Source organism: Branchiostoma belcheri, unplaced genomic scaffold, assembly GCF_001625305.1.
Source record: "Branchiostoma belcheri isolate BF01 breed outbred unplaced genomic scaffold, Haploidv18h27 scaffold61, whole genome shotgun sequence".
NCBI classification, from domain to species: domain Eukaryota; kingdom Metazoa; phylum Chordata; class Leptocardii; order Amphioxiformes; family Branchiostomatidae; genus Branchiostoma; species Branchiostoma belcheri.
In genome coordinates this window covers 386982-407452 of record NW_017804254.1, presented here as the reverse complement: position 1 = coordinate 407452, position 20471 = coordinate 386982, and the positions used below count along the sequence as shown (strand labels likewise).

Sequence of the window (20471 nt, the reverse complement as noted above, 5' to 3'; positions counted from 1 at the left end):
CAAAACGTCTGATACACACTTCGAGAGTAATGAGTGGAAATGAAGTGAAAATGCAGCCTTTATAGCTTTCAGCAGGTATCTGATGCCATGATCAGTGGCACCAGCTGTTCATGTGATAGTCTTACTTCCGCCTGAGCCAAGCAAAGTGACGTAGTGCCAGGATGAAAAGTTCGCCGACCCGCGACAAGAAGCAGATGTTGGAACTCAGATAAACCTCCGAGGGTTCACCAGGCAGAGATGTCACAAGGCAGACCTGTACATGTGACAAGGTCAATGCCTACTTCAGTTAAAGAGACTCATATAAAGGACTGCTTTGTTATTAGAAAAAATCCCGAAACTTGTGATTAGCCCACTCGACTGTAACGCTTTATCAAAGACTTGTGCACGCCCTTATTGTTTGAGTAATTAAGATACGTTACGTTTTATTTGACATTAAGTCTTATTCAACACATTTATTGTATTTTATTTTTTGTTACTTTCTCTATGTAGTTTGCCAAACATTGTACCATGTGCAATTGTCGTGCAATAAAGCTCTTTTTCTGCCTAAAAAGAAGAAGTCAAACCCAGTAAATCTAGTACCATGCATGTTGTAGAATATAGTATAATGGCCTATAATGCTAGACGTAGATATAGTGTCACATACCACTGTATTTTCTTTCTTATGTTGTTTGTAACTGCAATTAGCCCTCGGGCATGTATTTGCAATAAACTTTCAATTATATAGAGAGTGTATATAGTGGTGTGGCACATTTTATGGCAAACAACATGTGCTAACCTTTTGAGAATTATGAACATCGTTTTCCACTCAAATGCTATACGACTTTTCTCAGACATATTTACAGCACGGATAAGTGTCATAACCTGTTAGTATAATCTTCTCTCCTAATCCGCTTGTGACCGGGGGCCCCACGGACAAGATCATGGACGGATTAAGTCTATGGGACGGACTGGAGCTATACTTAGACTCTACTTTAGCAGTACATGAATGGATATATACCAGGCCGTTACAGAGTGGCAATTGTTTTGCAAGCAAAGCAAAGCTTACATTTCATTTCATATTGCTGGAAGAAATGATAACTTATAAGGGTTAAAATCGGGGCTGGCCAGAAGACTCCTTCTGATCTGCTATGCTTCTATCTATTGAGTGCAATTGAAATATATTATGCTCCAATGATAATATGTTCTTTCAAATGCGTAAAGTTGTACTTGTCACGGGACGTAACGGATGTCTGTCCATGATGATTACTGAACCCTGCGTCGGACAGATTTCATACATGTACTTGTCATCCGTCTTGTTGCCAGGGCCAGTTGTTCTGACCACAGATTTCAGAGCACGCCTATTTAAAACGATTGATGAAGTCCCTTTTAAGTTCAAGTATGCCTTTGAGGGATTGATTTTTATCACTTACATAGTACTTTAATATTAAATAGTGGGGGGAAACAGCCACTCAGTTGATCGAATTGAACTGAAGGGAAGAGGAGCGTTTTCCTTCAGTATGGGGCGTTTTCACAGCGCCTTCCCTGTGTTCTAAAGCAAACAACTTCATCCATATGCATATACATGTATAAAGTGCAAATAATGCAAATATAAAAATCACACACAGAGCTTGGGGCTACATGATGAGAGCGACGTTGCTTCCACACACGTGCACATCGAATGGACTTTCCCTCCAGGCGGCCTGGGGACTTGAAGGCATTTCGGGACTGTACATTTTTGGTGGCCATCATAGATTTGTAGTGGAAGGACAGTGTGCGCTTTTGAATTCCGATTTTGATTTTGTTTTGTACCTCATCTTTTAGCAAATAAACTGTGTTGGTCGTCCCATTGAAAGGGTTCGGTCCTGATCTTCGAGATTTGGCTTGGCAGAGAAAGAAGATATCGTTGTTTGAGACCAACGGCCCATCCCTCATGTTCCCGCGGAGCAGAGGTTGTTGGACACGGCGAAGCCACGCCCATGAGATCCAGGCCTGACCCTGACTCTTGCTAAAAGGCAGAAAAACAACTCAACCAGCGATTCTAACAGTCTGTCTCTGATAGCAGCGAAGTTAAATATAGGTGGACTTTCCCAGTCTGCAAGCGAGTTTTGGGGTCCTTGCGGCTAAGTTGAGGTTAGTAAGGTCAACATAATAGTTTGATTTCGAGCTTTATCGGTGAGATTTTTAGATGATCAGCTAGCCAAGCCCCTGAGCCATGTTGTTTTGTTTACAGGCAGACAAGAGCTCCTTGATATTGAAAACTCTCAAATGCCGCGATCATTGTAGGACTTGGCGTTTGATCTTTTGTTCGAATATGTCTGAATAGAAGCTGTGCAGTTACAGTTTAGTAAGTTAATGCTAAAATTTTATTCTTACAAATTTGCAGATGGGTGTTACAGAAGAAGATCTAGAACTAGTAGTAGTAGAAGTGCTTCTCTTCTTTCTTCGAATAGTCGCAACGGCTTGGTGCCAGATACACAGCCTAAGTGTTATGAAAAGTGTGCCAAACTATCTATTAGCCTCCACCAGCCCTTCCTACGGGGGTACGGATACTATAAGTAGAATTCGGCAAGAAGGGAAGAATAGATTTGGTCAGAAGAGAATTTAGTCCACGGGAGGGTGACTCCCCCGGCCACAAATTATGCCAAAACTCCGATGGCCATCAGTCATTCTTCCAATTTGGCTAAAAAAAGCTGTCATTCTTCAAATTTGGCTAAAAAGGCTGTTTTTGAACCCTTGTTGTTTTGGCGGGGACTTCATAGAGCTGTCAACAGACAAATGGCAGTATTGGCCTGGGACCAGTGGCTGTTGTTTGCCCTGTGATAATTTAGTATTCTACAGTTTACTTGACCCAGTTGCTAGACCCAGAAACTAGTTCTATAAGCCACTTACATTTATACTATGCAGTAGTATTGAAGCTTTGGTTGTCAGTGGGGACTTGGGCTTGCCAAGGAGCATTCCAGGACCCCTTCCAGCCCAAGGCCATTATCATCAACATAATGTTTCCAGCAGTATTTATGTGAGGGGAGGAGGCACATACTTCTTGGTCTTCCATTGAGTGAGCTCTCCTGTCTCCTGGGATTGAGGTTTATTATTTCTGGGAGAAGGATATCGGTTTAGTTTGGGGACCAACCATTAACTATTTGAAGATGGATTGAGGGAGAACTGTTATGTGAGTTTTGAGGTGAGGTATTGCCTCATGATACCATAGTTAAACTTGAAGTTGATGGTCAGTAATTTTGAAGATCTCTTGTATCAACTTTTTGGACATTCTTTTTTGAGAGCCCGCATGCCATTTTTCGTAAAGTGTATTATAAATCAGGCCTTTTTAGTCTTTGTAATCCATAGACAGCTGCTCAAAACATCGTACAGTGTGTATTACGTAATCAGTAGCATGTAATTGTTCATAAGAGCTCTGAGACCTAAATGTAATTCGTAATTTTGCATAATTTCCAATCACTACCCCCCATGCAGGCCCTCTTTTTTGTTTTTCAGGTGACAAAATGGCTTCCAAAGTTGAAGAAACCATTCCAATGGCTCCAACAGCAGCCCCACTACAGCAACAACAGCACGTGATCGTGGTGGAACCCAGCGACACGGGCACCACGCCCTGCTGCTGCTGCTGTGACGACGGCTGTACAGAGGAGAGCGCGGAGCGCGGGAACTGGTCCTGTAACTTTGAGTCCATCCTGGCCAGTGTCGGCTATGGTGTTGGTGCGGGATATCTGTGGGCGATGCCGTATCTTATTTACCGGAACGGAGGCGGGTGGTAACGCTATTATTTCATGTATTTCCTTGTTTCTGATTTCCTTGTTTCTGAGATATTTTAAGTAAAAGTTAAGTAAAGGGATAAGGTGAAAACAGATTTCAGGAAGTAAAACTTGCAATCTGACTATATTTGTTCCCTTTGGCTTTATGTGTCAAGTTGACTTTTCTCCCAAACTTTGTTTTCCTGTTCATCTTTAGTTCACCATCATTTTTTAACATTCCTGAACCCGAGCTTACTAAAGCAAAACCTATTCAGCCTATGTAGGTAAATATATGATGCTCATTGCTGTAGATGTACAACTTGCCTGCTCTGTGTCTTCTTTACCTCACCAGGTTTCTTTCTCCTTGCGTACTTCTTCTCGCAAATTTTCGTCGGTTTCCCCATTGTTTACCTGGAGATGGCACTGGGACAGTACACGTCACAGGGACCGATCCGTGCATGGAGAGGGGTGCCCATACTGCAGGGTAAGTCGCATTCAGCCATCCCTGAATAACATCCGGTTTCCATTGACTCGGAGGTGGTGTGGTTGTTGGGAGATATTTAAGCCATGGGTGTTGTCAGCTGGATGGATCATAGAGTTGCTACAGTACTACCAGGTGTGGAAGTTTTGTTTTAGGTGGTTGAGTTGTTGGTGTGTGTACAAAAATGTATCTGCTTGTCCTTTAGTTATTTGCCAGGTGGGTGATTTTGACAGTTGATTGACAGGGAAGTCTCCAGGTAACCTAGCATGTGCCATGACGTGGAAGTAAGTGGGCAGTATGTGGAGGAGTTCAGAAGTGGTGTAATACAAATGTACCTGATTAAATTGCAATCCCCTTGTTCAATTTGACTGTTCAAGAATTTTTTCTTCATGTGTATTTGACATTGGTGCTGCATTGATGACCTTCCACCCCTTGCAGGAATTGGGGTAGGCATGGTGGTTATGTCTGCCATCTATTGTATCTACCACAACAGCCTCTTGGCAGAGATGCTATACTACATGTTCTATGTGCCTGGGGACCTGAGCAGTACAGCATCATGTGACAACTACTGGAACACGCCAAATTGCAGTGAGTTTCATTATGATTGACTGAGAGCTGAATCACAGTCAGTATACAACCTTTAGTCTAAGAAGTAGTCTTGATCAGAATAACATTGCTGGCTGAAAAGTAGTAAAATCTAGCCAAATAGGGAGTACTAACAGTTGAATGTTCCTAGGATTTCAAAACTGAAAATAGCATAATGAAACAAGGCTCAAGCAAAATGTTCTGAAGTTCAAGACAAATCTTTCTTTTGCAGAAGTAATGTTACTGTACGTAATGGTAGTATTGTTATGCCTTAGAAGCAGCTTTGATTGCATGGAAGCCACTGTGGATTATTAATCAAATCTGTTCAGTGAGTGGATGTGTTGAGGAGGTTCAGGAGTATGACTATAATGAACCATACAACTTCACACACCTGATTTGCGGTGGTCTGGAGACCTCAGCAATGGAGTACAGAAAGTAAACAATGAAAATACCTACATTTGCTGCTCATGATTGATTATTCTGTTTTGCTGACAAAGGTGTGTGTGTCTGTGTGTATGTGTGAACATGATAACTTGAAAAGGCTTTGATGGATTGTCTTAATATGTGGTAGGTTGGTAGGTATTGATGAGACTTTAGAATGATTAGATTTTGGGCCCCCTGGCAGCTTGTTATGGTACTGCAACAGAACTTCTGATTTTGGCAGCTTGTTTGGGAACTGCAGGGGCATTTGTTGAAAATGTTTGAAGTAGGATAACTCAAGAACCGTTTGATGGATTGTCGTTCTTTATGGCATGTATATAGCTTAAGTGATGCTTGACATAATTAGATGACAATTATGCAAATGAGAATCTAATTTACATAATTAATGACAAAATTCTTTAAATCTGCTTCATTCCATGATAGGACATTTCAAAATTGTGAGGTCGTGAGCACCAGCATGGAGGACATGGGGGCAGGAATGCAATGTGGTACTTTTACCTAATTTCCCTTACTTAAATTTTGACATTTTTTCAATCTACCAGCAATTATGTCCTCCAACTGAGTGAAGGTATCCACAACATGGGAGCTGTGCGAGGCCCCCTAGCAGGATGCCTCTTCCTTGCATGGCTACTGGTGGTGCTTGGTCTCAGCTTTGGTGTCAAGTCTCTGGGAAAGGTTGTATTACCTTTCAGTTAACCTTTAAATATATATTGTATTTCTGGATGCCCCATAGGGGGAAAGAATAACATTTTCCCTGATTTCTGATATTCTTTTTTTTTTGCCATTCTTATCCTGGCAATGTACATAATAGTACGATAAATCACTTTATGCACATGGTAAGAAAAGTTCGCAGTCTGAGAAAAATGTACATGTTTGCAGAACTATAGGTTCATGGTGCAGCAAAAAGAAAGCTGGCAAATTATTTGTTCACAGTTATTATAAGTTTGCGATACAGACTGCGAAAACTGCAAATCTAAAAGTACCATGAAAAAATCATGATTTACAGTACAAATTACCCATATGGTCTAGTGGTTAGGATTTGGCGCTCTCACCGCCAAGGCCCGGGTTCGATTCCCGGTGTGGGAACCAGTGTAAGAAACCAGGAGGAGACAGTAGAAACAGATAAAAACCCCTTGGTCCCGGGCCGGATTTGAACTCACGGCTCCCGGGCCACAGTCAGATGCTCCAACTGAGTGAGCTAAAAGGTCTAGACCCATTGGCTGGGTCAGTTGGTAGCGCCTATAAACCCCCAACTGTTACACAATGTACATATTTGCAAAAGGCATTGTTCCTTCACTTTTGAGCCATATTACAAATGAATAAATGAAACTGTGTATGGTGGTAGCTTATAAACATTCCAGATCCCCGAAAGAGTGGGTCATATCACAGCTTCTCAGCAACTCAAAGGAACACATTTTGATTTTATTCCTTGTTATTCCAGGCTGCCTATGTCACAACTCTTCTGCCCATGTTTTTCACCATCGTCATGTTCCTCCGTGCTGTGACTCTACCCGGAGCAACTGATGGGATTGCTTTCCTGCTGTGGCCCGCGCCGACACGGGTAAATTGTCATACCATCATTTGACTAAAGATTGATGTTGCTACATGTGAGCAATGATGAACAACAGGAAGTTATTAATGTTATCTGATCTTTTTAGGCTGAAGACTATAATTTACTAATCGAAGAGTCCGAACTTTAAAGTATATTTGGACAGAACAAAAACTAGAAATTAAAAATAAAAAACTTTTAGCTTCTTGGATTTGCATACCCGGTAGTTGTGGTTGTCAACAGTTTTTTTCAAATCATGTTTATGCCTTGTATTTACAGAGTAGTTCTTATTTCTACACTGTGATAACGGCCATTGTTCACCGATTGAGCCTGGGTCATGGAGGTTACACAACATTGGCTTCCTACAACCGTTTCCACAACAATGTCCTCAGGTAATGTTGATGTTACTGTACAGCAATCACAGGTAACTCACTTACAACACCTCATATTTAGACTAACTAAAATGGGGGAGACATAGTTGACAAGAAAGCTGTTTCTTATCATTTCTATTTTTTGGGGAGAGTCCTATGTTCTGATGACGCCCCTATGCTCTGACACCCGTGTTCTGACACCCCTATGTTCTGACACCCCTATGTTCTGACACCCCTATGTTCCGACACCCCTATGCTCTGACACCCGTGTTCTGACACCCCTATGCTCTGACACCACTATGTTCTGACACCCCTATGCTCTGACACCACTATGTTCTGACACCCCTATGTTCTGACACCCCTATGCTCTGACACCCGTGTTCTGACACCACTATGCTCTGACACCACTATGTTCTGACACCCCTAAGCTCTGACACCACTATGTTCTGACACCCCTAAGCTCTGACACCACTATGTTCTGACACCCCTATGCTCTGACACCCCTATGTTCTGACACCCCTATGTTCTGACACCCCTATGTTCTGACACCCCTATGCTCTGACACCCCTATGCTCTGACACCCCTATGTTCTGACACCCCTATGTTCCGACACCCCTATGTTCTGACACCCCTATGTTCTGACACCCCTATGTTCTGACACCCCTATGTTCTGACACCGGTGCTCTGACACCCCTATGGTGTCATGCCCCAATGTTTCAACATCCCTACCATCCAACATAGGGTTAGGGTTATCGAAACATAGCTTGAGTAAGTTGAGTTGTTATAGATATGTAACCATATTTTCACAGGTTTAACGTTGTATCATATAAACTCTGCCTTTTCCTCCCCCAGGGACGCAGTTCTTGTCATCCTCATCGATTTCCTAATGGTGTTGTTTTGTGCGGTGACGATTTTTGGATTCCTGGGTTTCCTCGCACATCAACTGGGGGTGGACATTAGTGAAGTGGTCACCGCAGGTAGGAAAAGTGCCAAATATCCACTAGATGTCGTACTGTCATCACCACGTATCTCCCACCACATGCTCCCAACATTACTGGGCATTCCAATTGAAGCTATGAGCAGCAAAATGACTGTGATCCATTTATTCATTCACTGTATCTAAAAAAGCTGGCTATTTCAGACAACAGGGGTATTTGTGACTTTATTTTGGTTTTGGGTTTTTGTGACTTTCAAGATCACCCCATTTTTTGTGTCTGACCTGCTGACTCCTGTTATTCTGCCTGTAAATCACATGCTGTAAACCTACAGTGTACTCTTAAGTTCACCCCATTTTCTGTGTCTGACCTTATTGACTCCTCTATGACTCCTCTATGTCAATTCTGCCTGTCAATCTTCCCCCACATTGTAACAGGTACAAAGTATGGCAGATAATAAGATTACTAGCTGGTATGGTTCAAAATTCTACATATAGGTTCAACGGGTACTATGTCTGGCATAATGTTGAATAAATTACTACATGTACTGACTAAGAACTAGTACACCTCTACAAGTATGTTCTATTAGCTACTCTATACTATATTTATAAAGAGTACAATGAGCAGTTGTATAAACTATACAGGTTTTATGAGTAATATACTTCTTAAAGTGTTAACGATATGATTGTTGACTTCCTACCCTGCAGGGCCTGATCTTGTCTATGTTACCATGGTGACGGTATTTTCGCACCTCCCCGTGGGGTCGTCCTGGGCTGCTCTGTTCTTCCTGACCCTGGTCCTGCTGACGTATGGAAGTCAGGTCAGTGGTTGATTTACCGATATACACATGGACAAAAACCTGACAGTATGAAAACTGTGTACACACCTGACTGTACGAAAACTGCACACCAAACAGTCACAGTTCTATTCGACATTACTTAGAGGGCTGTCATATGATCTGAATGTCAATGCAGGCCGATTTATATGCAGGAAAAATTTGACCTATGCAGTTTTCGTTGCGTGCACAGTTTTGTCCTGTCAGGTTTTTCCCATATGTAAAGCGGGTCATAGATACTAATAGTATGGTAACGTGGGGATGGAGTTTCAAACCTTGGTGAGATGGACAGACATATTTCTTACACCAATGTTAAATGCTGTATACAGGTATTCTAGCAAATTATGCATTTCATGTAAAGAAGCATGTGCTTTGTAAACATGTCTTTTTGACATACATGTAGTTGTGACCCAGGCTGACTGAGCCTGTCTTACTTATTCTGATGGATTGAGGGACAGTACAAGTTCATGTTAATTACAGTGGCTGAAAGAATTTCTTGAAGGTTTCCTGTTCTAGCATGCATATTCAAACCAATACCATACATGATCATGTCACACAAACATGTTATGTTCATCATTAGTGTAGAGATGGTAATATTTAGAGAAAACACAAAGTCTGCTTCAGTTTTTTTTATGACACAAAGTGATTAATGTCAGCACTCGTGGTTAAAATATTTCGGCGACCTATCTTTCTTCCCCAGCTTGTTCTGGTGGAGACTGTCATCACTTCCCTGATGGACCTCATCCCTGAGGGACTGATCAAGAACTTCCCAGGCAGGGAGTCTGGGCTGCTGAGTAAGAGGACGCGCCTCCACGGTGTGATGACTGCTGCCGTCTGCTTCCTGTTCTTCCTGTTAGGACTGCCCTACGTCACACAGGTGACAGCTCTACTTCACATGCAAATCATAATGATTGAACGCTAAGACCCTGTTCATACCAGACTTATATAAACTGGTTGAAACCGCTAAATAATTAACCCGGCAAAAACCTGTCGCGTTCACACCAGACTTACAAAACCGGTTTTTCAAAAACCCTGTCCAGCGAATATCCGGTTAATCGGCCATTACCAGGCTCCTCCAACATTTTTGTTTCGGTAGAGACCTCAATAGAGCCCTCCCCCCAGCTTTTTCGAATTCGGCGATCAACTCCTGCTCTCCAAAAATACGTATCGGGAGCGTCTCGTCCACCGACCAGGTTGCATTGGCTGATTCCATCGTAAAAATGAAGAGAAACCGTGGAAAAACAGTGGAAACAGTCTAAACAGCGCGATCAAAAAAGCTTTGGAGGTCGCACACGGCCAGGATGCTGACCCCGTGACCCCAGAATTATGACGCAAAAACCGGTTCAATAAACCCTTAGCGTTCAGACCAGGTTTTTCGGTGGAAAAACCCCTCAAAAACTCCCAAGGTGGTTTTTGAAAATCGGATTTAAACCCCTAAAAAACCGGTTAATTTGCGTTCACACCAGGTTAAATAAAAACCAGTTTTTGAAAAACCGGTTGAAACCGCTAAATATAAGTCTCGTATGAACAGGGTGTAAAAGAACCCCTTAGGAGGTTAGAATCAAGCTCGTGATTTTAACATCCTTGATAGAACATAAACTATTTTGGGATTTTCTTATACACATACCAGTTGTTCCTTCACCTTTCTTGCATTTTGAGGTCTATCAGACACCTTCTACAGAGCTTTTGACTGGATTGCTGCTTCTCACCGCTATCTACAAATGTATAGTTAGCACTTTTGCGGCAAGAACTTAGCCACATTTGGCATTGTTTTCTCATCACAAAAAGCACCACCTATGTTGGCTACTTAAATATTGCAGTGAGAAGCAGCACTCCAGTCAGAAGCTCTGATAAAGGTGTCTGATACTCATAGACATGATAAATAGACAAGGGAAGATAGCTACTGGTTGTGTGTGAGAGACGATCTCAATATCCTTAATGATTAAAGTCTGGTGGCACAATGTGTGTTAGGCTTTAAGTTAGAACAGTCCATATTGAAGTCACAGATTTAGAGTTGTAATTTGATCATCTCTCAGCCCCATATAATACCCTAGTGAATATTCATGCCTAAGTGGTCCTTATACCTCTAATGTACAACAGTGTGAGCTCTGAGACTGACAGTTATGTATCTGAATGGTAAACATTTTGCTTACAACAGGGAGGAGTTTACCTTCTGACTGTGGCAGACAGCTACAACGCCCTGATTCAACCCTACATCTTCATCTTACTGGAGTGCGTGGCACTCACCTACCTATACTGTGAGTAACAGTTACACATGTACAGTCCTTAAAAGCATTCAATGCAATTTCAGGATGGCAACACAAAAATATTCTGGATGAGGAAATCTGTCTGATATTGACATTTACTGACATTTGATAGCACATTTTCGTCATCAGTTTATAGTTGATGCATTTGGAACAGCCTAAAAATAAGCAATGTGAGGAATCCCTTCATTTCCAGATACATTCTACAAATGTAACACCAACTAGAGTTCCACGATCTCATACCTTCGCCAACTGATGTTAGCCTTTATGACTAAGAAATTATAGATTAATCCCCCTGATTGTGCGAATAGGATCCTATATTGCATCAATTATATCTGTTGATCATATTCTACACCAGAAGACAGTCTTATCTTATCAATGCATGCCATTATAGCATGTCCTCATAAATTATGCAAATGAGGTCCTTATTTGAATAAATTATGTTTAATAATGTTCACCTTCAAATAACTTTCAAATATCCCAAGTATGAAATTCCAGACATTACCACTATGTAATTATAACATTTTCTCGTTAATTATGCAAATTGAGTCTTCATTTGCATAATCGATATCTGCCTGTATTTCTGCCGTTCTGCATTACATATATCACAAGCTTGAATAGTCCTATCATGGAATGCAGCTGATACTGTAAATCCATTTAAAAATGCGGTTGGAAATTATAGCGGTCGGCGAAAAATGGACAACCTCACGTCACTTAATTATAGCGGTGTGAACATGGCTGATGTGTGTAAAAAAATACATTAAAACGCTGGCCTTTTTTTTTTAAGAAAATAAAAAAAGCAGTTTACGCCAGCGAAAATCGATTTTTACAAAGAAAAAACAAAACAGGCACGCCGATGGTGTCTGGAAGTAAATAATCTACAAAGTACTGTAGCGGCGCGGTGACTTCAGAAAGTTCGTAATTACGCACGCTTGTGTTGCGTGCGGCACCGCCGCCCCCCTCCCCAAGCTCCATGCCGCTGCACGCCGCTACATGTCCGGCGCCGCAGACGAGCTTACAGCGAAACCTGGCGTCTTCGACCTAGGATTGGAGCGTAATGGAATCCATGACGCCCTCGAGAAAGTTCTACAGACACTATAGCCTTTAAACAGTAACGTTTAATCGTATTTTTTGCCGCAAAAGTTGACTCGCAATTTTCGAAAAACTTGTGACGCCATTTTTTTCACTCGGCGCTTGGTTCCCAAATTTTCGACTCGTCTTAGTCGTAGCACGCTATTAACGCTTTTACATTTTGTAGTACAAATGAAGCTTAACATTTAATTGTATTTCTACCTAGATTTCTACCTCGAAATTAAGCAGATTTATGCCGCATTTCTCGTAGTTTGTAACTCGTTTCTGGAGTTGGCCGCCGGGCCGCCATTTTGTTTGTTGTTGTCTGCACGCTTGGGCGACGCTGAATTTTGTAACTCGTCTCATTTTTTTCGATATTGTCCCGTACTAGCACAAAATGAACGGCTATCGTTTCTGTAAATTTATGAAGAAACTTCTAAATCGAAGTATACGCTAAATATTTATAAATACCCAAGTGTAGATAAGCTGGGAAATTTCAAAGCGTCACTGCGTCACATGTGTTTGTGCATGTTCACAAGATTTTTTTTTACCGTGGTTTGCTTAGCACTGCATACTTGTTAAAAATATGAACTACTTTATGTTTAATAAATATTTTATTTCTGGAAGCACATCAGTGTTTTGCTTGTTCCTATGTGAAGCACTAGTACTGTGCGTTGTGTGCATGTTGTAGTCAAGAAATGAAGCGTGATTGCGATCGTACCGTAACGAGCTTGGGGCAAGAGGGAGGGGGGCTGAAGTGGTAAAAAAAGTTGCGATCATGAAAATTTAGCGGTGGAATAGTGACCGCTAAAACCGCTATAATTAAGTGACCGTTATCAAATCAAGAATTACAGTATATAGAATTTCCTCATTAATTATGCAAATTACATTAATATTTGCATAATTGTAATAACATTATGTCAAGCATCACTTCAGCTACCTACATGCCAAAAATCACGACGATCCATCAATTGGTTCTTGAGTTATCCGCCTTTAAACATTTTTCAACTAATGCCCCTGCAATTCCAGAGCAAGCCACTAGGGGGTCCAAACTCACGTCACTTGTTCCCCAGCACAAGAGCTACCTACCATCCAAATTTCGTCACCCTAGCATGTCTAGATCACGAGATATCAAAACCGGAAGTTCAGCTGCAGTACCATAACAAGCCGTTAGGGGGCCCAAAATCTAATCAGTTCCACATCTCATGAAGACCTACCCACCTACCAAGTATCAAGACAATCCATCTTAGCCTTCTTGAGTTATCGTGCTCACACACACACACACACACACACACACAGACACACGAACGCCAACGAAAACATAACCTTCTTGGCGAAGGTAATAAATAGCTTCAACTAGTCTACATATGATATGAAACAGGCAACGTCAGCGAAATCACTTTTTTTTGTCTCACAGATATCGTATCAGTATACTACTGTATAATGCAAGATTGAATCAATTTAGATTTTCAAAGTTAATTATAGATAACCAGACAATTGACATTGAAAATTCAGTTTTACTGCCCTAAAATTGCTTTGAGTATAATGTTATTTCCTTGGCACATGACAAGACAAGGCTCTGATTTGTGGTTTTGTCTTTTACTTTGATGCAGTGATGTATTTCATTCCTTTTATTTGTGATGCTCCCACTGAATCCAAACCATTTGTACAATGATTGAAAATTTTTTAATTTTCAAAGTTGTTTCAGTGAAAAATGGATGTTGTATTATAGTTGGCAGTAAAGTCAGCACAATATAGGTATCATTTCTTGTTTAGCAAGGTTTACAATGTCAAAAGTTGAAAATGTAGGAATCTTGTTTGTTTGGCCCACCTTGTTTTTTTTTCTCCTTATCGCATTAGATTTGAAGCGGAGGATGTCAAGTTGTCAAGCATGAAATTTACTTGCTGTTGCCTTAAATAGTGTAATGCATGTAAGATTATAACACTTATGTTTGTGTCAGCCCCGAGTTGTCAGCTCTGCTGCCCAGCGCTCAACCGCTGGCTGTCTGACCTGAGCCACATGCTGCAGCACGTCTGCTGTTTCTGCTGTGCCACCATCGTGAACGGGATGACAGCAGTGGCCTGGGTGTACTACATCCCCGTGGTCATGTTGGTCAGTATAACAGCCATGATCTGGTCTATTTGTAGACTTGGAAATAGAGACATCTTTTTTTAGGTTTAGGTTCTCTGTGATCTCACAAAAACCTCTCTTTCTCCTGTTGTGGTCAAGCTCACCTCCAAACAGCTGATCTAAAAACACAGCTGATCTGACAGTATTAGTGAAGCACATTGATTAAAATGGTTAGGCTTTCTTGCAGTGTTGACTGAAACATGAGTATGGGGCTCTCCATAGGTGGCACGCTACCCTTCCACCCGTGTCTAAAGACAAACCATTACCGGTGGTGAAGGGTTTCGAGGGGTGTCAGTTTGATTGTTTACATAATGTTACATTTGATTCTGTGGTGTCACATTTGATACAATGCAACCAGAAATTTCATAACTGCCAGTTTAGCAACATTGTTTCAACCTGCAATGAACTTACTAGTAAGCAGTTCTCCATTTCAGTCCTCTAACAGGCTTACGATATTCAAATGGTAGGAAATATAATGACGGATTTTAGATGTTATCATGAGAAATTTCATGTTCCTAAGTGTTACATTAACACTCGATATTTAAAATATTTCATTTTTATCCCCCAGGCACAGATCATAATGGGACCCTTGCTTTGGTGGCCACATGACCTGGGGTACCTTTCCTACATCTTTCCACGCTGGACTGCCATCCTGGGACACTTCATCCTGAGCATCAGTCTCATCATGGTCCCCCTGGTTACTCTTGTCAACATCATCATCGCACTGGTCAGGGTTTTTCTGTCTCCTTCTAAAGCAAACTTTGAAGAGGGAGGAGGGTCATTACTACATGTAGCATCAATGATTCTGCCAACTTCTGACATAGAAGTAGAAGTAGTAGTAGACTGGTTTATTGGACAAAAGTATACGTATATCTACAACATAATGTACATGTACATGCCTCATAGCAGCCCATATTTGACGGCAGAATCGTAAGGCAGTTTAGAATTAGACAGGGCTCAAAGTACTTTTTTTCGGGTATGTGCAAAATTGCACATTGGCAAAAATTTTAGGTGCAATTTGAAACATCTACGTGCAAAATTATAATTAGTCGGTTCACAACTGTTATATTGTGTGTTAAAGGCACTCTATGTAGTTTTTTGCGCCAAAAGTTGGAATATTCTGATTATACTAAATTTCAGTGTTATTAACAGTTACTATCACTTTTCAACACATTTGTGTCATTATTTCACATTTTTTACGTATATTTTGTCCGTTCAAACAGTCCTTCTTGGGTACCCGGTGCCACCGGTTTGCTCAGCACAACAACAACAACAACATACAGGGGTTGCCCCCTAGGGTGGCTAATTGACCGGCTTGCCAGGCTTGATTGACAGGGGCACATGTGACAAGATATACTAGTAGCCTCCTTAGAAAAACACTCATATCTTTCACATGAGGTCTGGTGGAATATAATTATCAACTTGGAGTATTTTGTTGGGCATGAATAAACTGTGGTCATTATTCCTTCAAAAGAGATAAAAAATCTGGTAAACGGTTAGGTATTTCAGAAACTGGTAAGCTATCAACTGACACCCCACTGGGATGTAGGTCAAACCACTAGCAGTGGACAATACAATGTACCATATGTGCGGTTTGGCCAGAGGTTGTATAGAAGATCATTCACAGTTTTCTAAGCTTCTAAGGAGCAAGGATGTTGTATTTTTTGTTGAGGAGTATGATTTTGGAATACTAAAGGGTTAAGTCAATGTACTATGTAAAGAAAAGAATGAAAAATATACTTTTTGTATTGTCAAAAAACTACATAGAGTGCCTTTAACCTTCTTAGCCTGCTACAGCATACAGGACTTTATGTATAAGAGACCAAACATGAACAATGCTAGTACGTGTATTTATTTGCCTATTGCTCAACTGTAATACATAGGTATAGAGACTTCTGCTGAATGGCCATGTTGACAGATTAAGATAGAATAAGATACTGATATCTCTGGCTGAGAGACATGATTATTGATTGTGCATGTGATGAGGAGAAATCTTGATAAATCAATGTATTAAAGTTAGTCCCCATTCTTATCAAGCTTCCATTTCAATAGTGGCCAAACTTTTAAACTTTGGAGATACGCAGTGCAAACATGATACATTTATAGCAGGTATCAATTTTTTTCTAGGTGCAACGTTGCACATTTATGTGCAAGTCTTGAAAATCATGTGCATTTTGCACATTGCACCTGGGTATTTCGAGCCCACATGTGTATTATGTGTTCATCAACGATTTACAGTTAAAGAATAACTATTAGAATTAAAATTCCAAACCAACTGGAGGCTGAGTCATTTCATCCATTATTGATTAGAAAAATTTCATACATCGGAAAAATTGTCAAAAGTCACAAGCACCGAAACTAATAATACTTCACAAATCTTGACAGGTGAGAGGCAGACCAAGTGAAATTGTCCAGCCCCCGGCAGACTGGGGTCCGTACCTCAACAAGCACAGGAGGGGCGTGGCAACAGGACAACCTGGGCAACCTCCTGTGGATGACACAAGGATGTAAGGTGCCAGACGGACCTGTGAAACCTGCAGCTAAATCATGGATAAGGCGCTAGACAAGACTACACTGTGTAACCAAAGGATGATGTCAACCCAAATGTAATCATACTATAATTACATGTATGTTTACCAAAGGAAAACATATTGTTTTTGCTCTGTTTCTTCTTCTTCCATCCCAAACACTGAACTCTGACCTGGTCAATGACCTGAACCAGACTGTCTCTCACCATGGTAACTGGTGTTAGGTTACATAATGTTGCAATTTAATAGTAGGAGGGATTTAGACTCCTGTTACCATATATGTGAATGTGTTTGAGTAAGAATTAACAGAGCAGACCATATGCGAAAGTTAACTTTATACATTTGCTTTGCAAATGTTACTTTTTAGTTTATAGTTCTTCTTCCCATATGTGGACCTGTTGCATAACATTATAGATATCCATATAGACCAGGTCTAGTTAATCAGTGTATACTGACACTAGATTGTTAGTCTTAAAACTAATAATTAGACTTAGATTTAATTAAATTTCTAGACTATCATCATGAATCCTAGGATTGGAAAGGAAATACAATGTATATAACGTTACTACCCCTCAGTTCAAAGATAGGATGGACCTGACTGGAAGAGAAATGATATTGCTGATAAAGGGCTTTTTTGTATGGAATATTTTGGAAACCTGTCAATCTTGGCAATTTTTTTACACTTTCATGAAGTAAGACTCATGCATATGACAAATTCTTAAAAAATTATAAAAGGCTCATAATTTTACCAATAAGGAGCTTTTCAGTACATAAAGAAACTTACATGTCCATTATTGGGCTGTCATTTATATCTCTTATATGCAGCTCTTATATCTTATAGTCTTTTTTTTAGCTAAATCTAATTACTTTGTAGTTACTGATGACTTTTTTTACTCTTTTTTTACCTTAGCTGAAGTTAATGATTCTGATGTGGTAACTATCATGAATGGGTGACAGACATGTTTGTGCTATTCATAAGAAAGTACAATGATAAAGCCATGCAGTGATATTATGTATTCTATACTAAGTCAGAGAAGAATACATTGTATACAATTCATGATGATACATTTATATATCCATGTATGTATTTATTTACTAATATGGATCTATAAACTTTCTACGACTTACAGTAGTTATCAACTTTATGAACTTTATTGTAAGTATTAAGTACGAATTAAAGTCCTAACTGACCTTACGTTTCAAGTCTATGACAACACGTAGCTATTGAATACTTAAAGCAGCGGCTATATGCGGCATTTGCTCAGGTCAACCAGGGTGTAGAATTTCAGTACATCTGTCATCTCTCAGGCAAGGAGAGGACGGTGTGTTTCGTGTACCGGCTTTGTGCTGGACAGGCATGTGGCGTCAAGCGCTGACGATAGGCACCGATAAAAACAGCATTGTCAATGGTGTAAGGCAGAACGTGTCTTGTACGGTAGACAGGGTTAAGTGGGGAGGAGAGGGGCACCTTGTGAGCTTTGTTGATAACAAGTGCACGCGTATCACCTGCTAAGACATTGTGATAGTCAAACTTTGCATTAATTTGCTCCTCGCTGTATCAGTTTTTGAAGTGAAGTCGGCTCAAGAACTGGATTTCACGTAGGAACAGTCGAAAGATCTCGAAAGGCTGCGTGGCTTAACGATGCTCCCATGCTTACTGTGGACATGTAGTAACTGAATCGGGTTGTTGGCAAAGGTAAGTCTTTACATCCGATCTTAAATGTCTAGTTGTTTTCATATTTTTTTTCAACATCTTAAAGTTAGAACGCCTCTCTCAAAAGTGTCAGATAGAGCATATCGACTTACATACTGCCATATACATGTACTAGAGTACATGATTGCGTTCCCGCGCAATTCTCGTAATGCAGGCTGTCTGTATAGAGATTAGTGTTAGTGAGTATGGATATTTTTAAATCCCCATACATCACGAATGCTTTTTGTTTATCAACAACTTGTGTCGACGTCAAGTGTCTCAGTCTGTTTAAGTGTTTCATTTATCAGCTGCTATTCCGGTTTCGTAATATTCTGTGAGGGTTACGGCAAGTGGCTAGTCAAATCGCAGATCTGGCCATCAAAGGACGCTGTAGGTAAGGAGTAGGTGAGGAGAGCGGTAAAGCGCCTTGTTTTTTTCCCGTGTTTTCAAGACTAGAAAGCTCACCTATTTTAAGTGTGGATATTGTTTTGCCATCTATTACCATTGTACATGCAATAGCTTATGTGAAGGTTTGCTTATTATTTTAAACCTTTCCTTGTTTTCCTTTTCTTTGACAGGTTTTAAGTTAAACGTACTGTAACTGTAGCACCAAAACTCGTAACGGTGCCAAAATTACACGAATAACTTACAAAGGGAACATACTAGTAGTACATCCTGCTACAATCGCTATATGTTGCAATTGTTATTTCTTATAAAACAACAGAACATATTTTGAGAGGCTTGCACTCACTCTGAAGACGACAGTGTATTCGATTATCGAGCAGACTGGAAGTTGAACATCTCCAATGTTGTAATTAATCGTCCACAGTTTAGTATTTATGTCACAAAAATTATCATAGTTATTAAAAACTGTATAGTTCCACTACACACCATCATGCTAGCCAGTTCAAATATCCCAAGGTTTTGAAGGAATGGTGACTGAATATTCTAGAAAAACAATTTGGCCTGTTGGCCAAGATGACCTCATTGTAGGAGATTCGCATGACCAACAGTAGAGAAAAGCAAGCGGCGGCCTTGTCTCGCCATGCCCCTGGGTCAGCACATACTCTCCCACAACTCGGCAAATACCGCGAGAACAACTCCTAAACTACCCGGTCGTTAACACTGTTGTTTGCAACATATCAGTAAGTGCATATGGGTATGAACTAGAATACCATTAATGTAAAACTTCGTATTGCACCACACTTGATATAGCATGAAACGATTTTACGAGCATCTAAAAACACCCCTTTACTTTATTTGGAACGAGTTAGCACTTGATATGAGAGAGAGAGAATCAGTTTGTTCACACGCACCTTTAAAATACACTTAAAACAGTTTCCAGTTGTCAACGGAAGCAGCTATGTCGATTTAAATTTAGCTTAATTGAGTTGTGACATAACCTAATCGGTTATAGGTTACACAAATAAAATCATATCGCACACTTGCTAAAAGTTGTATATACTTATAATAAAACTCTACTTAAAGTTATTATGATAATAAAGGATTATTGCCCCGTCCCGAGGATTATATGGTGAGATAACCCCTGACCAGGGGCAATAACCACCGAATAAACCACCGAGTGAGCGTAGGTATATCATAAGACCGTGGATTGTTGAACTCCACGGCCGTGCTCTTCATCAGTATAGTGATGAACTCCAGGGCCGTTGAATTCATCGGTGTAGTGATGCACTTCCGTCCCTAATAGCGACGATTTTCCTTATCAGTTGTAAAGTATTTTGTAAATTCACATGTTTGAACTGCAAACAACTTTTTTTTAATGGATGTTCCCATTTTGCCTATCAGTTGTAAAGTATTTTGATGTTTGAACTGCAAACGGCTTTTTCAAATGAATCTTCCCA

General features: G+C 40.5%; 1 protein-coding gene across 1 annotated transcript; it reads left to right on the top strand.

The window, feature by feature from the left end:
• Positions 1-1786: 1786 nt before the first annotated feature.
• LOC109482957 (sodium- and chloride-dependent glycine transporter 2-like) lies at positions 1787-17091 on the top strand. Its single transcript, XM_019785857.1, has 15 exons — positions 1787-2109; positions 3472-3738; positions 4078-4209; positions 4645-4794; positions 5121-5226; positions 5775-5907; positions 6674-6793; positions 7061-7173; positions 8005-8129; positions 8795-8907; positions 9623-9799; positions 11081-11180; positions 14219-14370; positions 14957-15115; positions 16774-17091. Exons 2-15 carry the CDS (start codon positions 3480-3482, stop codon positions 16897-16899), a joined length of 1965 nt encoding a protein of 654 aa, XP_019641416.1. The 5' UTR covers positions 1787-2109; positions 3472-3479; the 3' UTR covers positions 16900-17091.
• Positions 17092-20471: the final 3380 nt, after the last annotated feature.